General features: G+C 41.3%; 2 protein-coding genes across 3 annotated transcripts; both read left to right on the top strand.

Moving 5' to 3' along the window:
• Nucleotides 1-1,077: 1,077 nt before the first annotated feature.
• On the top strand, nt 1,078-11,557 carry LOC113955769 (solute carrier family 2, facilitated glucose transporter member 11-like). The gene is made up of 12 exons (XM_027661603.1): nt 1,078-1,336; nt 1,945-2,043; nt 2,915-3,075; nt 3,691-3,815; nt 5,255-5,384; nt 5,530-5,678; nt 6,279-6,466; nt 7,517-7,627; nt 7,703-7,804; nt 8,830-8,905; nt 9,817-9,944; nt 10,274-11,557. Exons 1-12 carry the CDS (start codon nt 1,313-1,315, stop codon nt 10,478-10,480), a joined length of 1,500 nt encoding a protein of 499 aa, XP_027517404.1. The 5' UTR covers nt 1,078-1,312; the 3' UTR covers nt 10,481-11,557.
• A 2,245-nt stretch (nt 11,558-13,802) lies between these two features.
• Nucleotides 13,803-22,630, top strand: LOC113955767 (solute carrier family 2, facilitated glucose transporter member 11-like). Of its 2 annotated transcripts, XM_027661599.1 has the most exons (12): nt 13,803-14,301; nt 15,866-15,964; nt 16,398-16,558; nt 18,144-18,268; nt 18,517-18,646; nt 19,207-19,355; nt 19,897-20,084; nt 20,231-20,341; nt 20,848-20,949; nt 21,106-21,181; nt 21,870-21,997; nt 22,332-22,630. In XM_027661599.1, exons 1-12 carry the CDS (start codon nt 14,278-14,280, stop codon nt 22,536-22,538), a joined length of 1,500 nt encoding a protein of 499 aa, XP_027517400.1. In that variant the 5' UTR covers nt 13,803-14,277; the 3' UTR covers nt 22,539-22,630. The 2 variants fall into 2 exon arrangements, with proteins under 2 accessions (XP_027517400.1, XP_027517399.1); XM_027661598.1 differs by lacking the exon at nt 13,803-14,301 and having other exon boundaries at nt 15,839-15,964.
• The last annotated feature ends 2,629 nt before the right edge of the window (nt 22,631-25,259 follow it).

Genomic DNA, 25,259 nt, shown 5'->3' with positions numbered 1-25,259 from the left:
TGCTGGTGTTCAAGAAAAAATACTTACAAAAATTGCCAAATCATTCTAAATACCATTGGAAACCAGGACAAACAGCATTTGCTATGTAGTTATATAGGCAATAGTTGGAATTACACAAGTAACCAAGGTTTTATTATTAACATGTATTTTTTTCTCATTTCTTTAGACTCACAGTATTTGCAGTGAACCCCTCTGTAAATAATTGTATTCTATGTTTTATGAACTGAAAGTACAATCCCAAGGGTGAGCCTGAGCATTTACTGAGGCCTTCAATATTACCCTATTGCCCCACCTGCCCCCATTCCAGGCCTTGGAGGCAAAGGACGTGAGTGAGAATGAGCAGAAGACTTTGAAGGTAGGAACAGCACAGGGCACCAAACACAAAGGAAAGTTCCAGGCAGACCAACCTCTCTCTTCCAAGTGCTGGCTCGAGCAGAAGCCACGCAGAGCTACAAATTGAGCTTCACCTCACAAGAGAGGAGCCTCTGGAGACCAAAGGTGACTTTTTCATGCCTGCAACAGTGATTTTGGAGCTGTTCTGTGACAAAGCTGAGGGAGTAAGATCCCACTTGTTCCCTCCTAACTCATTAAGGAATATTTACCTCCTTTGATTACTCTCGTGAGAAAGTGTGTCTTTGTTACTGAAGAGGAGCCTTGAGGACCACATGCTCTATTCTGAAAGCTTCTGCCAGGGCAGTGCTTTTTCAGCCCACCTGTCAAACATCCCCATAAACACCCAATCCTCAGTGCAGTCTAACTGATACTTAAGGCCAGAACAGCAGAATTAGGCTTTGAAACTTGCTTATTTTATTTCTAATAACAATATTTACTATACCAACGAATCTGAAACAGAACACCACATACTTTACTTGTTTACAAATAACAGTACCTAAACCTTGCACCAGCTGCCTTGGCTTTCTGCAGATTATGGCAGACATACCCTCTGGTCTGTACCATAGGAGTAAAGTATTTTACTGTTTCTGGAAAACTGTTCAGGATTTTTTGCCTAAACTCTTCTTCTTTCCCTTTCCAAAGCCCTCACTCTAATCCCCAGATGCAAACTTCCTCTGCTTTGAAACCTTCCACCTGGAGAGTGGACTGGATGCAATTATTTCCTGAAATATTTAATCTGGCAGTGTTAACTTTGGCCGGTTGAAGTAAATATAAGTGAGTGAAGATGAAATAGTAAAAGTTTAACTCTGATCCGCAAAGCCAAATGCCCACTGCCATACCAGCAGGCAGGAGACAGAGACACAGAAGCCTGTGATGACAAAGACACATCACACACTGGACAACCAGCCCCCAGCCAGAGATGACCGGCTTCCTATCAGACCTGGTAAGTCTTTGCATCTGTGACATTTTTGCGTGCTACTGGTGCTTCAAAGAAAACCAATATATCAGTAAATATATCAGTAAAAGTCAATATATCAGTAAAAACAACAAGGCTCCTACTCACTGAAAGATTCTTGGAAGTGGTTCTGCCCACCATTTTTAGGTATTACAAATGTTTGCACTTCATATGCTCTGTCACCCATCTTTGTCAATATGTTAATGTTCCTTAAATGTTTTCAGTTACTTGAAAATACTTGCTTACCTGCAAACATAATTTGCTTTGCTCACCTGCTGAAAAAAAGAGCTTAGTTAAATATATCACTAATTATTTAGTGCAAGACATGGCAGGCAGAGGTTTTGAAAGGCAGGGAACAGGACTGGATGTCGGCAGCTGTGGCACCTTGACAAGGATGTTTGTGGGAGCTGTATTTCCTTGAGCTGGATGTAGGGAAATCACAGGAGGATGTATTCCTCACACCGGGGCAAGCAGAGGGAGCATTCCTACCTGCAAGTCCCCTGAACAAATGAGATGTTGCTGGAGAATGAAAGACACATTGCAGGAAGAGCCTGATGTGGCTACAAGCCTAAGAAGATTTTGTTCTACATCTGCAGGTGCAGTACCAGGGGCTCTTTCAAATGATCACTGTCCTGGGGATCGGTGGAACATTCCAAATTGGCTTTCAGATTTCTACCCTGACCTACATGTCTCAGGTAGGCAAAGATGCACATGGCACACTGGTTAATGAGGGCACTGAGTCTACACTGCTGCTTGGGGTGCTCCCCTCTGGCAGTCAGAAAGGGTTTAATCACAGTATTCTCCTCTCATTTCCCAGTTGCTACGCTATGGTACCATGAAAAGCAGAACATGTCAGAGTGTTGAAAAGAGAAAAAAAAAGAGATCTGCAAGTTGTTATTTATAGAACTGTTTGTCAGAAGACACACATTGAGTAGGATGTCATCTGTCACCCCTAAAAACCTTCAGCACATTTGCCTGCATCAGTGGCTTCAGTTGATATTTTTATAGCTACCCATCTTCACAGACAAATAATCAGTCAAGTGAGCCATGCTCTAGGAAAATGTCTGCTTCTCTCCATTGATCACATGCAAAACTTCCATTAAAGATACTGAGGTCTAGATGGAAGACATCATTATTTTGTGGGGATCACCTTATGGGAACAGTGTTATTTTCTGGCTTTAGAGTATTAAATTCTGAGTGAAAAAGTACTTAAGAATTGCACTGAAGATACGCTGTGTAACCTGGCATTCTTGGCAGGTATGTGAGAGAAAACCCATAACTCCTTTGCAGAACTTTGCAGGGGTGTTTATGCTATTCTTTAGTACCAGACTATGCCTCAGTTCCTCAGATTTCAAGGATAAAACCCCAAAGATTGAACTGCCTTTAATGAAAAAAAACAAACACAGCACATTCTATTACACTATGTCTGTTAGCTAAAATGCACAATTTTAAAGTCTATATGAAATAGTAACTTTAGCTGAAGCAGCAAAATTACGTTGTAAACATAACAAAATACATGCACTGCTGTCACAGGTATTGCTAATGAAAATTCTTTTTCTGTCTCAGCATGTAAAGGTTTTCATGAATGAAACTTGGCTGGAGCGATATGGCTACCCCATCCAGCAGGATAACCTCCTGTTCCTGTGGTCTATCACCGTGTCCATCTTTGGTATAGGAGGTCTCTTGGGTTCTTCAGGAAGCAGATACCTTGCTGTCAAATATGGCAAGTATGTATGTACGTTCAAAGACAATTTGTCAGCTGAATCTTAGCTCGAGGAAATGACAGTCGAGGTTTTAAATGTGAGACAGAGTTTTAGACTCGGCCATGGCTGTTACACAGCCAGGTTAGCTGTGGGGTCAACTGGTTTTCCTGCTTCCTGTCCTTGTCCTGTGGCATGGACTAATCAGCTGTGCTGCCAGCCTGTCACACCAGGCACAGTTACTCAGACTGGGTTAGTCTCAGCATAGAGGAAAGGCAGCCTGGCTGAAGACAGAATGGGTTCTTAAAAGTGCTACTCAACATATAGAAGCACTGAGGTCCTTCTAAGTGCTACGACAATGTGTTTCATGGTGGATATTCAAGTGCAGAAAAGTTTTAAAACTTTTCTCTGCTATACAACCCAGAAGTGTTCCCAAACTCCCAGGTCTAACCATGTGCCAAGGTACACCATGAGTCCAGAGTATCCAGTGCCAATGGCATGGAAGGGCTTATTTAATCCTGGACTACATATGTATCATTTCACAGAACTAGCAAGACAATTTCACCCAAGAATTCCTGCATGGCAGGAGCTTAAGTGCCATTTGCCTTCTGATTTACAAAAAATCTTTTCACTTCCTTACAGAAAGAAATGTCTCTTGTGCAACAACCTGCTCATGATAGTGGCAGCATCTATCATGGGCTGCAGTAAAACAGCCCAGTCCTTTGAGATGATTCTAATTGGGCGCTTCATGTGTGGAATAAGTGCAGGTGAGTGATTTCTCCCACAGGTCAGCAGGATCTCACAAGATTTTACATCTTTATTCAAAGCAAAAAATAACCCTCCATTAATGAAATAAAATATTAAAGTCATTGACCTTTTGTCAGAAGATTTTCTATAAGACCAAGCAATAATCACTATTTTCACTAATTATCACTAATTTCACTTATATCAAATGAAATTCAGCTTCACCAAGAATATAAATATTCAGAGCTGTCAGGACTGTTTTGATACAATGTGAAACAAACCTTCTTCCCGAAGGAAAAATATGTACAATATTATCTTAATTTTGGTTGGCAGTACTGAAAATTATATGGTTTAAAGCTAGTATTTTGATAAAGGGGAGTCTTCCAAGCCATAAATTCTTTGGATTAGTACAAAGATCTGGTAATAATCAAGGAAAATCACTCCTAGTGAGTACACCACATCCAGCAAAACCTCCTGTGCTGGTGTCAGTATTTTTTGTATTTTTCCCCTATACAAAACTTGCTTTTCCATTGTTTGGATATTCGCAGGGATGCCTATTTTAACTTATTATAGAGTTGACTTAGAAGTTAATGCCTATTTTTCAAATACATAGGTTTTGTACATTGCTTGTCTGACACACAGTTGTATTGAAGAACTACAGATGTAGTTTAAGAATTACTCACCCTCAGAGGTCCTGCTCTGGTCTAGAACCTGTATCATGCCTCATGCAAAGACCTGATTTTTTTTTACAGAGACTGCAATTAAAAGAGATTGTTTTCCTATCACAGAAAGCCAAGAGAAGAACATATTGCTTTCAAAAGAGATAAAGGGGGCTGTGACCACCATATCAGGAAAAAGCTCTTGTTCCCAGACTAATATGCAGCATGTCTGAGTTATGAAGTACTTCACATACAGCTGGGAACATCAACTCTGCCTGAAATCATAGAAATTATTGCTGACAGCAGAAGAGAAATACTTTTGTCTCCCTCTAAGTCATGTACAAATCAACATTAGCTATAGCAATGTATGTGTTAATCTGCCATGGATCTACCATTCAGCTCTTCAATAGCATTATGTCAAGAAAGGCTGAGATTATGTGGGTTAACTACAAGCATTTTAAATATTACTACAAGGGGTTTAGCTATTCAGCACTGGCATACTCTGTGTCCTTTAAAATATGTTAAGGCTCACAGATTTTGTGATGAAGCTACACTTTAAAGGGAAAACTGTACATTTGTTAAGATCAGGAAACTGCACCATGCAAAGAGGCTCAAACACTTTGGTGGAAAGAGTTAGAAAAATCTAGTAATGAAAAAATTCATATGTGGGTTGAGGTATGAGAAACAACTCTGTACTTGAGGCAGCTATATTCTGTAATGCTTAATTATTTACATCCAGTTTTATTTCCAGTGGTTATGAATGTCTTCTTTCTTCTCTCCCATAATTCTCTCCTCGCCTCAAGGCCTTTGTGTCCCTCTACATCATCAATATGTTGGAGAAATTTCCCCTAAGAAGCTACGTGGATTTGCAAACTCTACTTCCTCTTTCTTTTGGTCACTGGGAAAAGCCGTAGGGCAAATTTTAGGACAAAGGTATAATGCAATGGATTACCCACACAATCCATTTCTGGATCCCTTCTACCTTTTGCTCCTTCCTCTGCTTTTCCATCCATCCCTTTCTCTCCTCAAAACCAATGCAATGAACTCTTATTCTGTACACATGTTTTATCCCTGCCAGGGAGCTGCTGGGCAGCCAGTCCCTGTGGCCCATGCTGATGGCTTCCTGTGGATTTCCAGCACTGGTTCAGCTGGTCACGCTTCCCTTCTTCCCTGAGTCCCCACCATATCTCCTCATGCAAAAAGAAGACCAGGAAGGCTGCAAAAAAGGTAACTGAAGGCTCCAGGTTCCTGTTCCTCACTTGATTTATGATTGTTTTGTGATTCTTGCTTTCCCCATACGGAAAAAATAAGCAGGACAAAGTTTCTCCCTGCTCATTTCCAACATGGCTCTGTGAATACCTATAAGTATATTTTTGTTGTAGTCTCCATATAGAACAGAAAACTACTTCTCTGTGCAGTTCTATATTACAAAACCTTTTGCATTCAGCTGACATCACCTGTACTGTCAGTCCTATGATTACCAATAAATGACAAATGAAAATGGCTGTTTGCACTGCAGGGCTCTGCAGGGCACCCCCCAGCTCTGGTTGTTGGCTGTGTACCCTGTTCACACCCCAAGAGAAGGAGGAAGGTACAAAAATGGCCCAAAGGGCAGGGAGAGAGTCACTGTGCACCCCTCTAAGGTCCCTCTGTGCAGGAGGGGACCAGGGCTCTGGGAGACCCTGTAGGACATCTCTGCCTCTCAGCACAGCCCCAGCCCACACACGCAGGGCTGCCAGACACTTGCATCACCTACTCAACAAACTTCTTAGGGAACAAACAGAGATGAATTAACATGGCAGGTCTCACTCTCCTTCTCCTCCACAGCCATAAGGCAGCTTTGGGGTGAAGGCCATCACCAAGCAGAGATTGATGACATCATGAAAGAGAAGGCAACAATGAAAAACACCAAGATCTTGAGTGTCCTGGAACTAGTGAAAGAACCAGCTTTCCGTTGGCAGCTGTACATGATAGTTATTCTGACCGCCACAGTTCAGCTATGTGGCATCAATGCAGTTGAGTGTATTTCCCCCTTAAATTCTCAAAAAACTTATTGACAACCTTAAGGGAGACATGATGGCTCACAAGAGCTCCCTCCATTTTCCTCAGGCTTCTCAATCCACACCTTGCTGTCTGCCAGCCCTTCTACAGGGCAGCAGCAGCCTGCAAAGCTTGGCTGGGCTCTCCATGTGACACCCCTCTGCCCAGCTCCAGTCCTTGCCAGAGTTACCTCTCCCCATAGTCAGACTCACTGAACAGCCACGTCTGAGGGCAGCTACCAGGCTCCAGAACCCACTCTTACAAACGAGCCTCTACTGGCAAAATCTGCAGTGTAGTTTTTATGTGACTGCTGGGCTGCAGCTGCTGCTATTTGCTCCTGGCTCTTGGCGCCCTGAGATGTTGGGATGGCTCTCTGCCCTCAAAGCTAACAACGAACATGCTCACTGTTCTGCAGCTTCTGCACTTCTCCTGTTCGTCCTCACAGCAGAGCTTTTCCGGGATCCTCTTGAAGCCACAGCTTTGCAGTTGCCTGCGTGGCCCTTCTACCTCTAACATCACGATGCAGCAACATCTGTAAAGGAAATACACAGCTGAGTCCAACACAGCTGAAACTGGAATCTTTATCATCTCAGCATGTCTCCAAACACAAGCAAAGATATTTGAAAAGATGCTTCTTTTACCCCATCATGACTCCATAACTCTTCTTTCTTGAGAATACCCTACAATGATATTTTTGGATGGGCTCTGAAGACACCATATACCTGGCTGCTTCTGAAATCACCTAAATCAGAATTCTGCAAACCTCATTACATTATAGCAGCTGCAGGTCCAATTATCCCAGGATTTTATCTTTTATGAAATAATGAATGAATTAATTAAATGTTATAATATTTTTGCCTGCTGATAGAGTAAATAGTACCAAAAAGAGTGCAGAATTCTAGATCACTCCAAAGCTGAGCTGCATGCTCCTTGATTAACAGCCCTGTCTAGGGCAGTGGCACACAGGTATGGATAAGAAATCAGCTCTTTTCTTCTCTTACTGTTTTATGGGGGTTTTTTTCCAGATTTATTTTTATACTTCTGAAGTCCTCCAGGCTGCTGGCTTTGATGAAAGAATGGTCTCCTATATGACCCTCTCTATTGGACTCTCTGAACTCGTAGCTGCTGTAGTCTGTGTAAGTCACATTTCTGTGGGAATGGGTCACAATGTGCTCTCTGGCCCTGATATCAGTGTGATTTCTGCCCTTCAGAGCTCCATCATTGAGCGACTGGGCAGGAAAACGCTCCTAAGAGGAGGCTATTGGATCATGGGTTCACTGCTGGCTTGTATCACTGTGACTCTCTCCCTACAGGTAAGGAATTCTCAAGGCAGATTTCTCTGCCTATTCTATTTCTAACTTCTGCTCATGGGCAGGACCATGCTAATGAGAGAGGAAAGTGAGGCTTAGATCAAGCTCCTCTATACTCAGGATTAAACTCCCTCTCAGCCAGTACTCTCTTGTACTCCTGCCTTCCTTTCAGCGTGACCCCATGACCTTAGCAAGGAGCACATAAAACACTGGCAGACTGGCATTGGATGCTCATTTCATTGGACTCCAAGCACCAAACACTGGTCAGCACAGATCAAAAGACAGTCCAAGAAAAATGGCCCTTTCCATTCACACTTTCTAACAAGTAACAACAGAACACCAGACTTGTTCCATCAGTGACTTTGAAATTTAACTTTGCTGCAGAGGATGCTGGGAAGGCACTGTCTGTTGACAGACAGGAGACCAGATCACCTCTCTAACAATGACATGTCCATGTCCTTGCTGTGTCTCCTTCAGAAGCAAATCACCTGAGTTACCAGTGCTCATCCAGAGCCACTCTATAGATGCACTGTAAAATTAGCCTTGAAGCAAGGTGGCAGCAGAATTCCATTTTTGTTTTATTCGTGAAGAGTCTCAAACACAGCAGAGAGAATCTTTTTTCCTAAAGCATTGAGTCTCTTTTCTTCTTGACTAAGATCTAGGAAAACTCCTTTTCAGTACCAGTTATCAAATCTATATCTCTACAAAAGTGAAGAAAAATATGATTTGGCCTTCCCATATCTCTAAGGATTGGAGGAAGCACCACGAGTTCAAGGAGAAAGGAGGACAGGATGCAATAGTGCTATCTAGACTTCCTTTAACAGAAACCTTCCAAGCAAACCTGCTTCTCTGCTCATCTAACAAACACCTCACTGCTCCAACCCCAGGAAAAGCACTCACATCTCTCTGTCAGTTCCCACACACTGAATATTTCCTTCTTGAGGTGACAGTGTTGGAAAAGGAGCATTTCTCTCCTGCTGTTATTAACAGTTTTCACTCAGAAGTTTGTTACTGGTTTTTTCCCCCAGGACTGGTATTTCTGGATGCCATACTGCAGCCTTTGCCTCATTATCCTGTTTGCAGTTGTTTTTGCAGTTGGGCCAGGTAAGTACTCAGTCAAAGGAAATAAAGAGATCGAGTCATGTGACCTTATTAATATGGCTAGGAAAATACTGCATTACATTGCATAAGTAAATTAATTTAACATAATCTTGTAGTAATTTAAATATAATGGGGCCAATCACCAGCCATAAACTTCAATGCCATCAGGTTTGGGTTTTGTTAACAAGGGGAAAGGAACACACTGGAAAAATACAGCAAAAATAGAGCAAAAACAGATGGGTAAAAGATTTTTAAAAATACTAGGAAAAAAAAGAAAAAGAAAATGAGGTTTTTTTTAAATTCAGTGTTGTATAATGTTACATCTTATCCCACATAGACAACACTGCAGAAGACCTACTTTAGACTAATTCTTTTCCTAGCAATTATTGTCTGCTACTTTTTAAATTTTATTTTTTAAAGGATATTAATTTTTAAAATATTTGCCTCCCCATACGTCAGGGTTGAATTATTTTCCAAACTCAAAACTGTTGAAAGCCTGTGACTTCCAAACATAACTCAAATACCCAGGTAGTGAATCTGGGAAGATCACTCATTGGTGATCCAGCAGAATCATGCAGGCAATTCTTGTGAGCAATAATAATTGTCATTTCATTCTGACACAACTTCTTTCATGAGAAAATTTCAGGCTTTCTCGAGTGTAAACTACTTAATTCTTGGATCTCCCCAAAAATCTATTTGAATATTTTACCACTTTAATAAACTGATGTCTGTCTAGTGATTTATAAGATGCCACCAACATTTTCATTTGTAAACAAGAGCTACATACTCAAGTGTTCTGAATGGAGTCCATGACAGCAGCATCTATGTGCTCACTGTGTAACAGTACCACTCTATCCAAATATTGAAAGCAAACACATCAACAAGCAACAATTCAGATTCTTCTCTCCCTTCAGGCGGTGCCACCGTTTCCACCAGGGTTGAAATCTTCACGCTGTCCTGCAGACCACCTGCCTTTGTGATCGGCGCAGTTCTCAACTGGCTGGGAGTGTTTGTGATCGGGACAACCTTCCCCTTCATCGTGGTGAGTGGCTTTTGCCGGGGAGGCTCCCAAGGGCACCAAACTTCAGTCGGCCACGGGGGCGGGAAGACAAGCAGCAGGACACGACAGTGCCATGTCAGCCTGGAGCCGTGTTGGCACCTCCCCTCCCGAGTCACTTTGGCAACTGAAGGGCCCTGATTTGCCCAAGATACTTATTCAGACTGAAATATTTTTCCAAGGTCAAAATGAAAAGAATTTCTTATCGAATTCAAAGTACTTTGGGACCCAAATACAAAAATTGTGCCAAGAAGGTGACTAAAGAAAAGATACGCTCATCTTGCTCACTTTCTCCCTTTGCTCTTTCCCTGCAGGAAAGACTCAAGCACTTCTGCTTCCTCATCTTTATGGGGGTACTTTTCACTTCAGGGATGATTATCCACCTGTTCCTTCCAGAAACAAAAGGGAAATCAATCATAGAAATCACAGAAGAATTCAATAAGCTAAACTTTAAAAATAAGCATGTTCCAACAGCTCCAAATCATGTCACAGAGGATGACACCTTCTGCACCAGGCTTTGACCAGACACGGGGGGAATCAGGCTTTCTTAAAAAGAAGAAAAAAAAAAAAGACATTTGTCATTTTCTGACTAGCAAGTTGATCCAAATGGACTGTCAGCTTTCCTATTGGTCATTCACAAGGTTCCCATTTTGCCAAACCAGCTCCTTTCTCAAGCACTCCACTCTGGGCAGCTCTGAAAAGGGATGAGGGCTGATATTACATCATAGACTCGTGAATCATGAGCATTTTGGCTTAACTTGCTGATGTGCAAATCTTAACAGAGCAACTAATACACACTGAAACTACATGTAGAATTTATAAACACTCTGCTGACCACAGAGAAAGGAAAGACCTGTAATTCCCTCTCTCTCTATGATTTCTGAGTATGTTTTTACAGCCCTGAAATGGGGACAGTGAAGTTCTTGGCTTGCTGTCTCTGGCTAGGGTTCAATCCATAACAGATTAAAGAAAAAATTTAGTGGAATAGGAGATAAATTCTTTGTTTCTCTAGACTGAACTGAATAACCAAACCTTGCCAGGTTCCCATGCACAGTGCCATATTGTCCTTGTGTAGTATCTAGTTTGACAGACTTCAACCATTCAGCACCAACAGAATTAAAGGACTGAAGGGTGGAATCCAGGCACCATAAACCCAAGCACCTACGGTCATTTTAGATACTCTGTGCTGTCCTGTCCATCATTTTTGTCATCTCCAGTCTGTAGCTCCTCTTCCAGGACAGAGTTCCCACAGATCCCACGTGGGCTGTAAATCCCACAGCAACTGAGCTGCTGCTTTCCTTGTGAGACTTTTGGCTACATGGACCAAATTTAGCCCAGAAGAACCACCTCAGCATGGAACTGATTTCACCAGAAAACCTTTTTTGAAATATGCAGATTCATGGGATTTTTATTTTCTTTTGAAAGTGCCTAATATTCTGCATGTTTCTGTCTATTAATGAGAGGCTCACATGGTCCTAGTAGCAAAGCAATACTATCAGGAGGAACAGGAACAAAGCTAAGGCTTCCAGTGGAGCACTCTATATAATTTGAAGTTCAAACTCTAGACTTGCCCAGTAAAATAAATGGGTTTACCTCTGCTCCTGCTTTGACTGTCATATTTACTTCAGCTCAAATAGGGTTATTCAAAATGACAATTCAATTTTTCATCTTAACTGCTGCTTATTTTTAATTGCAAATGTTAAACATAAAAACATAATAAAAATGGCAGATTGCCTTGTAATAAAACTTCTGGCCTCCACTAATATTTTTTTCTTCACGTCATGACCTCCTTCAGGAGCAGCTGACTAGAAAAAGATGTTGGTGTGCATACTCTTCCATGATTGGGGATTTTCATTATTCCTGTCTTTATTATTGAGGGACACTTAAGATTACTGACTAAAATATAACTACATAACTATAACTATATATCTACAAAACGTGAAGTGTCCTTAGAGTCAGAAAACTCGGTAATTTTGTAGTGTTCCCTATACACATGATTAAAAACTACCAGTCTTTTGGAGACAGCTACCAATATACAAAGGGAAGCTCAACTTTTTGCAAAACAGATTCTCTTTTCCCAATTAGTCACTCCGGAAACATCCTTCATTCCATTCCAACAATTCCTGAAGCCTTTGGAAACGAGAGCAGAGTGGCTCACTAGTGAGCCCCTTCTCTGATCCCAGTTATTCATTAGGTGGGATTGGGAAAGCTCTTCCCCATAAGATCCTCAGCAGGAAGCGAGTGGGTGCCCTCTGGAACATTAATGGGACAACAAAGCGGAACAGCTCTTTGGAGCACAGGTCAACCTTAGCCTGTGCTCAGTGGAGCAAGAGCTGTATTGTGGGGACAGTCTGGTCAAGGGATGAAACAGCAAAAATGTCTGGTTCAAATATACATGTGAGGTGACAGGGACAAAGAGGATAGTCATCCAGAAGCTTCGGGAACATGTACTACATTTTCTTCCAGACACACCAGCTGATGGGTAAGATATGTCTCAAATACTAACTGAGGCACGTATAAACACTTAGAAACTGGATCAGTGAACTGCTGTCAGATGGACACAAAAAACATGGATCTGATCATGCTGACCTGTATGAAGGAAAGTTTAGCACAGCTTTGCAGACGTGTGTCTGTAAAATTGCAAGATCAATGACTAAATGGCCTGATGTTGTGAGATTTACTGTCCTGAGCACAAATATCACTAAAGGATATCTCTAAGATACCTGCTAATTACTTTGTTAGCACTAATAAAGAAACTGCACATCTACTAAGGGGGCCTCAGCACAGTGTAAGCAATAACAGCACAGAAGCAATACAGTCACTAATCACCATAAATGCAAAAGACATTACACATTATGGGAGTCATGAGAGGAAGACTCTTAACCTACTCAAAGTAGGAATCCAAAATTAATGTCCAAGAGCAAAGAGTGTAAGTTACAATATGTGTAAATACATGTAGAAGAGGGTGAGGTACAACATAAGAAAATATGTGCAATAGACTGCATTTGAGAAGGAACGTCCCATGCCTAAAGCCACATGTTATTGCCTGCTTGTAGCTTCCCCCAGTATCATCTGAGCAAGATAGATACCAGCAGCCAACACGGCATTTCTTCCCTCTGTCAGATGCACACCCTGTTATTTCAACTTTGTATAACTTTACAGAAAAGGAAATTAATTCTTAGCATCAAAGGGACAGTCTTGTTTGTGCTCTAACAACAGATTATCTGCTGGAGAACCTAAACTGGAAACAAATCCCCCCATGAACTCTCAGCACACATCAAGAGCAAAGTCAAGACCATGATGAGGCTGCACAGTGATGGGAGAAAGGGTTGGGTGCTGCCACACACTACATTTCAGACATTAGCTGGAGAATCTGTGAATATGCTTTTCATGTGATGTATTTTCCAGTAAATATGACTGCTTGCATCCAGTAAGCCCTTTATGATTTCTTCCTCCTCTTCTTTAACTGAAGTGTAAATGGCAAGTGATAACTAAGCCATTTACCAACTCAATAAATACAAATCCCTCCTAATTGTGAAATAAATGAAGTTAAAGCCTTAGAATTTTCTCTCAGAAAAACAGAGATGTCAATCCAGCTGTGGAGGTTACAAAACAGTTCCAAAACAACCTTTTTTTCATCACGGGCACAGAAATAAGTATACTGACTAATGGAAATGCCAGACAAAAATGTGCATAATGAATTTTTTTCTCTACTAGCAAAGGAAAACCAGCTACTATTAAATACTGAGCTCACCAAGCCTGGTGTGCCACTGTAGAATCACTAAGTTTGCACCACATTTCAAAATCATGGAGCAGTTCAGTTCCTTTCAGTAATGATTAAGTTACGATGTGCTCCAGTTAGTGTCACATGAAGACAGGATAGATCTTTCCTGTTATATGTCAAAGTCCTATAGTTCATTGTCCAAGCCCCACCTAAGATTCCCAACAGATCATTTTGTCTCCATGTTTCTCAGTTTGTCCTGAAAACTGAGCAAAGTCATGATTATGGTAATCCTGTTTAAAACTGTTGTCTCAGCTCTCTATCTCCCCAGCACAAGACAGTGCTGATGAACTGAACAGGTTCCCTGCAAGGGAGACCAACTTGGTTATTTGGACATAACCATTGGTTGAAATATTTAATCCAACAACCCTAAACTTTGTACGACCGCTGAAATAGGTGTAATCAACTCAAAAGCCTCCGAAGTAAAATTTAACTTCAATGACATGGGACCAGTTCCCTGACACTGCTGTTGTATAACGTGAGCACTTGGCTCCTTTGGCAGGTCCCTGCCGGGGAGCAACAGGCTCTCTCATCGAGATGGCTGCCTTCTTCTCCAACCTGGTGAGTATCTGCTCACTTCTTCTCAGGGCTATGGCTTAGAAAAGACAAAGCTGACAAAATACAGAAGATTCAGATCCTTTAAGGATTTTAAGTCCCTTTGGTATAGAGACTGTCTTTCCTTTCTGTGTTTAAACGTCACCAAGAACAACGGGGCCATGAAGATCGTGCTGCATGGTCTTTTCTATGAAACAACATGAAATGAAATGAATGAATGAAATGAATGAAATTAAATAAAATAAAAATAAAAACAGCTCTGGCAGTTCCACCATTGACAATGCTACTTTACTTTTGTCTTCTGAATTACTGAAACAATACTAATTGTTAACCACTCTACTTCCCAAAATAATGAATATTTTAACATTGCTGCAAAAGGCTAAGAAACCATGACATAAGGTTTAAAATAAATTACTTCCTTCATTTCATCAAGAGACAATCAATATAATCCACTGAGAGTTTCCATAGTCTTACACAGGGAAGAAGTGATGTGTATTGTTGCTCTGTTTCTCTTAAAAAAAAAAAAAAAAGGAAGAGTGAGAGGGTGAGTTCTTAATTTGTTTGAATGGTCTTGCCAGTTAGCAAATCCATTGAATATGAGAGAGGGTTTTTAAGGAAATTTAGAGTCTTCTTTCTGGTCCACAGCTTCCTGGTTCTTGTCATGTGATAATTAGGGAAATCCAGATGTGGCCCAATTAAATAACAATCTGTTGAAAGATGGACTTAAGGTCTAAGTAGTTACTGTTATGTTTTCTCCTTATTTACAGTTAAAATTATTTCATTAATCAGAAAGTGTATTTCAGTCCCTAATCCTTGAGCAAGGAAGTTCTAGACAGACAGTATCTCACTAACTTGGAAGATACCAAGCCCTTCAGTATGCAAGCACACCGTTTCATGGTTAAATAAATAGAAAAAAATAAAATATTGAGAAAGGAGAAATGAAATCCCAAATCAAATTCAGGAAGACTTTTATCTGAATGTAATTACAGGGGCTATTCCCGTAATTATAACTATATTTATGTTATATTTATATTGTATAATTATAGTCCATGCCTTCCTGAAAAAGCTGAATGTCAAAAGGGTATTTTCTTAATTATGCTTAAGGATACAATGCAGTCAGAAACTAAAGCAGAGAGTATAATAAAATGTTGTTGATTTTTAATGCTGTACTTCTGAGACACAGCATTATGGTTTGGTGCACATCAGTTATTGTCGACTGCAGACAAGGAAACTGAATCCCTCTTCCCTGCACCCAGGGCTGACACCTTTATCCAGCCAACCTGCCAGATATTGCTGGCACAGAGTGAGAGCTGCACTCTTGGGAACATCTTTTAAAACTCCTTTTCCTTCTTGCAAGCAGAGTGATGGATTATCACCCCTACAGTGGCAGTAGTTTGCTATGGCACTGTGGATGATGAGTGTGTTTCAGGAGGAGATTGGAGGGATTTTAAAAAATGTTTATATTCAAAAGGATTTGAAGTAGACAAAGAGGAAGGACCAATGTGGCTTTGGCCCTGCACAGATCTAGACCAAAGAGAAGCTGATGGAGTATTTTATGTTTGCTTTGCAGGTTCAGTTCCGGGGACTATATCAAATGATCTTAGTGCTGGGAATTGGTGGCAGTTTCCCATATGGATTCCACATTTCTGTCATCAACTATCCTTCTGTGGTAAGGAGCCATCTCCCTGAGGCTGATAACACAAATGGAGAGCCCAAGCTCTCCATTCTCCCATAAATCTCAGATTTACTGACCATTCACAGTCTGTGCCTTTTCTTTGGCTAACAGTAACATCACATGTGCAGAGAACTTTTTCTCCTTTAAAGAACAGGACAGCATCTTCTGTTTTAAACAAGTTTTTACCACATAGTATACAAGTCCCCATAGAAGGATAACAAATGTGCTCTTAGCATGCTTGCCAGGAAGCTTCCTGAGTGATATAAACTTGTAGATTTTGCAGTGTGATCTCGGTGAACTTGTTTTACTAATAAAGACTCAAAATAAATTTAATATTAGAACCACAGACTCGATCTGAAATATGACATCCAAATAACATGAGGGATCTTACACCCCTTATCCAGTCAAATCTCATCCTATTTTTCAGCACATCAGGAAGTTTATTAACGAAACGTGGATAGAGCGACACGGCTCCCCCCTCCATCCCGAGACAATCATGCTGCTGTGGTCCTTCATCGTGTCTGTTTATGGCATAGGAGGGCTCCTGGGGTCCCTCTTCTGTACCTACGTGACTACAAAATACAGGAAGTAAGTGCTTCTTGTAACAGCTCCACAGTCAGAAAGTGCAGGGAAATACCAAGGTGAACAAATGAAGCTCTTTTTGGTTGAAGCAGTCTGGTTGGGTTTCCCAGCACATCCACCTCTTCCAGGTAGCAAACAGCCTTCTGCCTTGTTTATCTGCCCTCCCCAGGGAATTGTACTCTGTAAAAGCTGCAGTCATCATCACATCACCAGATCAGTGCTCTGGGAGTAGTGGCATAGGGTCACATTCTCTTCAGTGTCCCCTATGGCTCTCATAAAGGTCTCCCAAGTTTTACAAACCCCAATGAAAGAGCTGTGTGTCTTGTGTAATAACACATTATATGCAGTTACTCCAACACCTGGAAGATATCCTTAAGTGACAAAGCAGAACTAGATTTCCATTTAAATACACTCATTTTGGGGTACAGACATTATATTAAATATTCAGATCCAGCCTAATGAAAATATGAACAAAAGAGAAAAAATAAATTGCCTGTAAGTACACTGTAAAGATACAACCAGCACCAAAACAAATGTCCAAGAGACATCTCTGCTCCTGGGAATCCATTTTACTGAAAGTCAGTTCCCAAGCTATCTTTCCCACTAGATGGAGGAAGGATCCCTCACCAGTGTGGTCTGTTCTCAGTGCCTTGTGTGTAACACCACTGATTTCATTTGCAGAGCAATTGGCAAATATATCTACTTGGTGTGACCACTTAAAGACCTGCTCCACAACACACTGATCCAGAGGCCCCTCATATGGGTCTCATCAAACCATCTTAGCCTGCCTGCAATTGTGTTCTTTCCTATCAGGTAAGTGCCCCCAAGAGATTTCTTGTGGGACACTGCCTCATCCCACACACTGGGTCTCCCAAGACTGGAAACAAGATCATGCACTTCTCCCATGGGTCGTTTAACCCATGATAACTTAATTGCTGAATCCCAGACTAAACACAAGGGTCTCTGTGAATCCTTAATGTGTGTAAGGGGACTCTTGTCTAACAAGCATCACAGCAAAACATCTGAGTGCAAAAGACTTTGAAACTTTGATTTGAGCCTGAAGCATCAGGGCTGTGAACACAGCAGGCCACAATTCATACAGAGGCACTTTTGAAATGATAAACGCCTCTAAAAACTCTTCCTGTCATCTCAGATCACACCCATTTAGCCAAGAGTATCTTTAATATGAGCCATTCTAGAATGGGACCCGCAGACTCAGACTGTTTTTGGGAGACAACCTGGCATTTTAAGAGGAGTTACAGCCATTTAAAAATCTTGGTGATAAAATGGGCCAGTTCTTCGATCTCTTCCCCATTTGTACTGTGGAAATGCTGACAAGGCGTTCCAACTCTTTAAATTCTGAGCTCAAAAATATCAATTAATTCAAATCTAAAGGATCCTAAAATTTCAAAGAATCATTTTGACCATCCAAAGTCAAAATTATTTCATCCATTCCTCAAAACAGTAGGAATGGCTGTACCACGCTTCCTGTCAAAGCGAGAGTAGTTCAAAAGAGTACAAAAGGTTCACATTTCACACTAAATTCTCTAGGCCTTTTAAGATTTTTTTATTTGGGGTTTTTTTTTTTTAGAAAAAAGTGCCAAATATTCACCAACCTGATCATGCTGGCAGCTGCACTTTTCATGGCCTTCAGTAAAACAGCCAAATCCTTTGAGATGATTCTGGTCGGGCGCCTTCTCTACGGCATTGGTTCAGGTATGTGCTTGTGCCAGTGGGGACTGCAAGAGTCCCTGCTGTTCTGGGATTGTCTCTACAGCCATTCTTGGAGAATGATTTTTAAAGCAATTATACTAGGCACTTAATAAAAGTGAAAGACATCACCCCTTTTGCAAGAGATTGCAATCTAAATATCAGAGTGAATGGAAACTGTAAGAGAGGACGGAGTCAGAAAGTTAAGCTTTTCTAAATATTTTAACAGTCATTTGTCCTCCTCTGTGTTCAAGGTTTTTCTATGAGTATACATCCTCAGTATGTAGGAGAGATTTCACCCAAGAAGCTGCGTGGATTTGCCAACTCCACCGTTTCTGTTTTTCTGACCCTGGGAAAACTCACAGGACAGGTCATTGGACTACGGTAAATTCTCCAACCTTTTGATCAGGTTACATTAAAAGTACAAATCTTTCTACAACCTTACCTTCCACCTAGTCAGTGACTGAGAAACACTCCCATCCTCCCTAGGAGGACTGTCACACCCACATCCACCTTAGTTTTAAGGCAGACATTTAATTTTGAATAAAGAAGGCAGAAAATTAATTGCTCATAATATGATTTCTTCTTATTTCCACACCTTTTCTACTGGGAGACTTCCCCTTCAAAATTTACTGTACTTACATAAAAAGTCTTAGTTTTGGTCCTGTGGCTAAACAGTGGTCAAATGAATCTCATCAGCTCTCTAGACATTATACTGGGTCCCAATGATATTTAGAAAGTTTTTCAAAATATCTAATAATTCCTTTAAAATAAAATTGCTGGGAATAAAAATAGCAAAATTTGTGAAATTTGCCAAATTATGAATTCAGGGTTTTGCTCCACTGTACTCTTGAATGGGATCTGAGCAACCTTCATCACTCAGAAAAACTTCCTGAACATTCATTCCATTATTTCAGCATTTTTGTCTCACATACACTTTCCAGGGAGATTTTAGGAAGCGAAGCTTTGTGGCCATGGTTGTTAGCATCTAGTGGACTTTCAGCATTGGTTCAACTGGTTACCCTCCCATTTTTCCCCGATTCACCATCCTACCTCCTGATACAGAAGGGTAATGAGGAAGCCTGCAGGAAAGGTAGAGTGTCTGCTTTCCTCACTTACTTCACTTCCTTTGCTGTGTTATGGTGACAGCCCGTGCAGAAGACAAGCAGGGCAGAGCTGTACAGCACAGTGCAGTGCCACGGAGCAGAGGCAGTGTCAAACACAACAGATGAGGTCCCTATGACAATACATCTGTATTAACCTGAGCCTCAGTCAGTCTCATTAAGACAAGAAACATAGTTATGTATCAGCATGTCTTGCATTTCCCACTTTGGTGGGCACTGCTTTGCTTCTTTAAAGGAAATGGTTTAGGCAGCTCTTTTTTCAAATTCAATAAACTGTACTTAAGTGTTGACTTTGTTTACAATTAGGTCAACTCCACATTAGAAAGCTACACTATACTGACAACCAGTGAGTCAAAAGCCTTCTGAGTGCCCACTGCCCCAGCCCCAACCACGCAGCCCAAGCAGCGCCACCATCTCACCAATGGACAGGCAGACTAAAGGGTTTAACGTAACCAGTGCTGATGGAGCTGCAGAGGCAGAACAATCCACCTCCCTCTTTCTCTCCACCAGCCATCAGGAAGCTCTGGGGGGAAGGAGACCACCAAGCAGAAATTGATGACATTATGAAGGAGAAGGGTGCGATGGGGAGCACGAAAACCTTGCGTGTCCTCGAAGTGATCAAAGAGCGATCTTTGCGCTGGCAGCTTTACTTCACGATGACTGTTATGACCACCCTGCAGCTCTGTGGAATCAATGCAGTTGAGTGCCCTCTTTATCCCCAGCACAAGGGACAACACTAGGCAGCACAACAAACCCCTCTAAGTCAGTGTTATTATACCAGCTTAGAATTGCACCTCAGTGCAATGCTGTTTTCACAGGTGCATTTCCTCTCTGCATTTTTCAGATATACTCCTACTCTTTTGAAGTGTTCCACACAGCCAAGTTTGAAGAATACCTTATCCCATATGCATCCATAGGAATTGGGTTGTGTGAATGGTTATCCTCTATACTGTGTGTAAGTCTTTTCAGGCTTGAGTTTGAAGGAAAAATTGAATGTGGTCAACAATTGTACTTTTCCTTTCCTATGACTGGGTTCAGGGGAGATTTGCATAACCTAAGACACATCTTCCTGCTTCTGCAAAACCACATGCAGGAGAAAAGGCAGTTTTTGTTCCAGATTACTTGCATGAGTGTATGTCTTTAGACTAAATTTTATTCTGTAAAATAATTTTCTGATGTTCTGGATTAGGTGTGGATATGTATCTGTGCACAATTCGACATATGCCAGCAGGCAAGAAAGGGAACTGTCTAAAACCAGCCTAAGGTTGACTAATAAACACAGCTTTGTTAATCATAAATTAGTTTGAAAAAGTTAATCTAATTCACTAGGAATTAAGAGACTTAAATGACATTGATTTATGGATATTACTCATATAAGTCTTCTGCAAAGAATATATGGAGAGAGGAGGAATTATTTAATTTGAGAACTGGGATTTATGACCCGTGTTTTCTGCTTTTCAGAGCACCCTCATAGACCGGTTTGGGAGGAAGGTGCTGCTTTGGAGAGGATACACACTGATGTGTTCTGTGCTAGCACTGCTTACCATGACCCTGTCCCTGCAGGTAAGGAGGCAGCAGCCTTCTGGCCCCTTACTCAGCACCTTTCCAGTCTTACCTCACAGCATATGTACAAAAACCTGAGCCAGTGGCAGAAAATACAGAGCTCTGCCATGCTGTCACATGTCTAACTGTTTGATATCACCCGTTTCTCACCCCCAGCATCGTTTTTTCTGGATGAATTACTTCAGCATTATCTTGATCTTCCTGTTCGTTGTCTTCTATGGAAGTGGACCATGTGAGTACAGCAATGGCTGTTTGGGAGGAAATTTTGTACCAGTAACACAACTGGCAAAAGGAAGAACAGACTAGTGCCACAGTGAAAAAGTTTTGGAAATCAAGGAAGGAAGGACAGACATGTACAAGTGGGAAACAGGGAAAGGATATAGACACCTTGGATTTTATTGCTGATCACAAGATCTAAATAATTTAAAACGCAGTATCATCTCCAGAGGGTTTGAGAATGAAATTTCAGAATTATTTTTAAACTACTCAGCTAAAAACAGGAATCTAAGCATTGCAATGTACGTCACAGTACTCATCTTGCCTACATGTTATAGTAATCATCTTCATTAACCTAGCAAGTTAAGCTTATGCCTAACAAAATGCTTCAGGTGGAACTGACTCCAGGAGCCAAAAGGGGAGCTGGTTTTATAAATCATTGCACCACTAATGGCTACCAGTGCAAAGTGGAACTGCACAGACCCACTGGTACCAGAAAAACAATTCTGGTACACATGAGAGAAACCTAAATTAACAGCTGCAGTCCATTTCTGGAATCAAGGTCTTTCACCCTCATAGCAGTGGCCACCTACCAACAGGTCACCTATTTTACCTGTCTGTCATCTGCCACTGCCATTGGGAGGAACTTCAGCAGGAGCAAGGAAACAAATATGCCTGGTTTGTGTTTGGTTTTTCTTTTTCAGCTGGAGCCTCTGCAGCTGTCATGGTTGAAATCTTCAGCCAGTCACACAGACCATCAGCCTTTCTGATTGTTGGCTGTATCAACTGGATGGGACTGTTCGTACTTGGGATGATTTTTCCACTGCTTGTTGTAAGTGACTCTAAGTGGATCCCTCCTTCCAGGAGAATCCATTTCTGAATGCTGACAGGGAGCAAAATAACAGCAATAAATTGCAATGACATGCAAAGTTTAGAGCTCTGTCCAAATACCAAACCTGTTCAGGAACTCTCCAAGCCTGTCAGAGGAGCAGCAACAGGACTCAGGTCAAACATGGCCAGTGGAAACTCCTGGTTTGATACCTGTCCTGGATTGTGTACTGAGCACACTTTTAAATTTAATTTCAAAGACATGGGCTTGCAGTAAAAGGCAGGGAAACAGAAATGAGATTCTTATTTTCCTTACAGTGTCTCATTTCTGCTTGCAGGATAACCTTGGGCCCTTCTGCTTCCTCATCTTTTTGGCAATTGTTGCTTTATCAACAATTTTCATTTACCTGTATCTTCCTGAGACCAAGGGAAAGTCAATCATGGAAATAAAAGCAGAGTTCAACAAACTAAACTTTGGGAAAAAAGAAACCTCCTTCACTGAAAATAGCTTTCCTAAGGAGCAGTTGGCTTGCACGAAGCTCTGAGTGTTCAGAGGAGAAATTTGCATCTCTTAGAAAAGACAGGAAACAATGTTGCAACAGAACTAAAAAGGAAACATTAAAACCAGACTGCAAGATCTTCTGTCTCATTTATTTTTTCTTTTCCCTTTTCCTTTTCTTTTCCTTTTTTTTTTTTTTTTTTTTTTTTTTAATAGCTATGAAACTCATCATGCTAGAGTTCTATTTCTGGAGTTCTATTTCTAAAGGTTTTTGCTGGAAATTTCCCCACTCAGTTTCAAGACATAGAGGGTTTTTTCCCATTAAAAACCCTTTTATGGTAGTACATCTTAAGAATTTTTAAAACATTCTGTGAACAGTCCACAGGACCCAAAGAAGACCATGCACACAGGCTCTGCTCAAAGTCCTGGACCCACAGGTCTGGGCCTCAGTTGGTGTCCCCTGTTCCCAGAGTCCTGCCCAGTGCCACAGATACCTGAGCAGTCTGTTAGTGGCCTTTCCTAAAGGAGACCTCACTAGCAGCAAGTACCTCATAACCAGGAGCCTGCTGGAAAACAGCTCAGAGAGGAGTATCAGAAATATGAAAGACTAAGTAAAATAATTTAAAAGGACAAACCAAGAGAAAGAAGGATTAAGAAGGCTAAATGTCATGAGGATGGGGAAACAGAAGTCTAAAATACTTGGCTAGCAGGCAGACAGAGGAAAAGCTGGATATGGCATTTAGGGTGACCTGAGCAGACATGGACTAAAAACTCAGCACAGCAAATGAGGAAAAAAGGTTCCAGCATGACAACAGAAACAAATATTGAAAGTGAAATTGTACTGTGCAACAAACCTTCTGCAGATGAAATGGAAAGCTCAGTGGAGAACATCCCAGTAACTCTAGGCAGGGAGAAGGACCTCTCAAACTGACATATTATTGTATGCAAAAGAAGAGAAATGGCTGCTATAAAGTAAAGTAAAGGACATTCCCAAGAGCATCTGTGGTGTCCAAGGAACTGATTTCCAACCTGGTACATCAGCTTCTGGGAATTACATCAGATGTTTTCAGAGAAGAAAGAGTTTGTTTTGGAAATGTTTTTCTTGTTATGTAAGCAAGCTGCAAGAAAGGAGTGATTATTGTACCCAGCAGTAAAAATAGGCTGTGAATTTCATTGGAAATAGCCTAAGTTTTTCCAAGTGACCACTAACAAGTATATTTGTGACAAAATTTGTGACTAAAAGCTTTGGGTCATGCCACCTGCTTTCCACTAACCACTGAAGAAAAAAATAATCAGTATTAAAAACTACAGTTCTTCTCCTTACAGATTCAGGTGTCCCTTGAGTTTGTTTTTAATGCACTGACTAAGGAAATGTGCTCTGAAAAGGCCCTTCATAGAAACAGATTTTACTTCTGGTGTTTTTTGAGGGTCTTCATTATTTTCAGAATGCTTTGCATATAGGAGACACAACCCACTGACATGAGCTGTAGATGAACACTGACACATAGTAATTCATCTCCTAACTTTTTATTTACTGACTTTTTTACAGCAAGGGAGCTACAGTGAAGGAACTGACTTAAAACCAACATACACCACACAACCATAGAATCACAGAATGGCTTGGGTTGGAAGGGACCTTAAAGATCACCCAGTTCCAATCCCTCAGCCATGGACAGGGATGTCACCCACCAGATTGGGTTGCTCAGGGCCCAGGCCTGACCTTGAACAAAATCAGTTTAAGCATGTTCTTATAGAGGCTTTCACCATTTAAAAAGTATTGGCTTAAATTACACCATTACAGTACAAACATTTAGTCCAAGCTGCAGAAAGCTCTTCCTCTTTTCCACAGCCTGGGGAATCAAGTGAGTAGAAAAGGCCTTACCTCAGAAACTACTGGGCATAAAGACACTCATCACCTTTAGCATAGAGAGATTAACAAACCATTTATTTTACTCCCATCAGCATTTTCAAGCTCTCCCCACACATCTCACTGCAAACACCCCCTACCCAGTGCCATATGATCCCTCTAAATCACTTCTCTCATGTGAGGCTCAACTAAGCAGCAATAAGAACTGATCCCAGCTCTGCCACATACTCCACTCTGGATAAAAGCCTCTCATGTCAGAATGCCTGTGGATTTCCTATCTCTCAAGAGTTATGACTGCTATGGGACTATTTGCACAACAAAGGAGCAAGTTGAAAACAAGCCTTCTCCAAGAGTGTAGAAACCAGTGCTCACCACAGTGGAAAATCAAGATCCTGATTTTAAGGCATCTTTGTCATGACTTAGTCATGGTTCAGGAAAGGTCTGCACAACATGTGCTGCTGGGGTTTTTCTGTTATGGTCTATTCCACAGAAAGAGTTCCAGACCTCACAACTGACTCATCCACCTCTTTTTTTTTTTTTTTAATAATTATAAGACTTGCATAAAGAGGTACATTATAACTCTGTAACACTCATTTTTTCACTGGTTTCACAGTCAGGCTGTATCCAAATACGAAGTGTCACCTTGGATGCTTTGGTCTCCAGAGTGCAAAAGCCAGGTTCCCTCCCAGGACAGTCCATTGGCAGTCTGTGTGAGCAGCCTGCAGATGGCACATGCAGCCTTGTCTCTCCCGAGGCACTCCCACCCCTCCTGGTGCACCTATGGAAAGTATCACCGACTATTTAAAGGCTCCCGAGGTGCTCACCAGCACAGTGGGGGGAGCCAGCTTGCAGGTGAGTTAGAAACAAAGCTGTGAAAGAAAACCTGCTTGTGATCCAAAG

Source organism: Corapipo altera, unplaced genomic scaffold (genome assembly GCF_003945725.1).
Source record: "Corapipo altera isolate COAL_440 unplaced genomic scaffold, ASM394572v1 150, whole genome shotgun sequence".
NCBI classification, from domain to species: Eukaryota; Metazoa; Chordata; class Aves; order Passeriformes; family Pipridae; genus Corapipo; species Corapipo altera.
The sequence above is the reverse complement of the archived record's forward strand: the minus strand, read 5'-3'. Positions and strand labels throughout refer to the sequence as shown.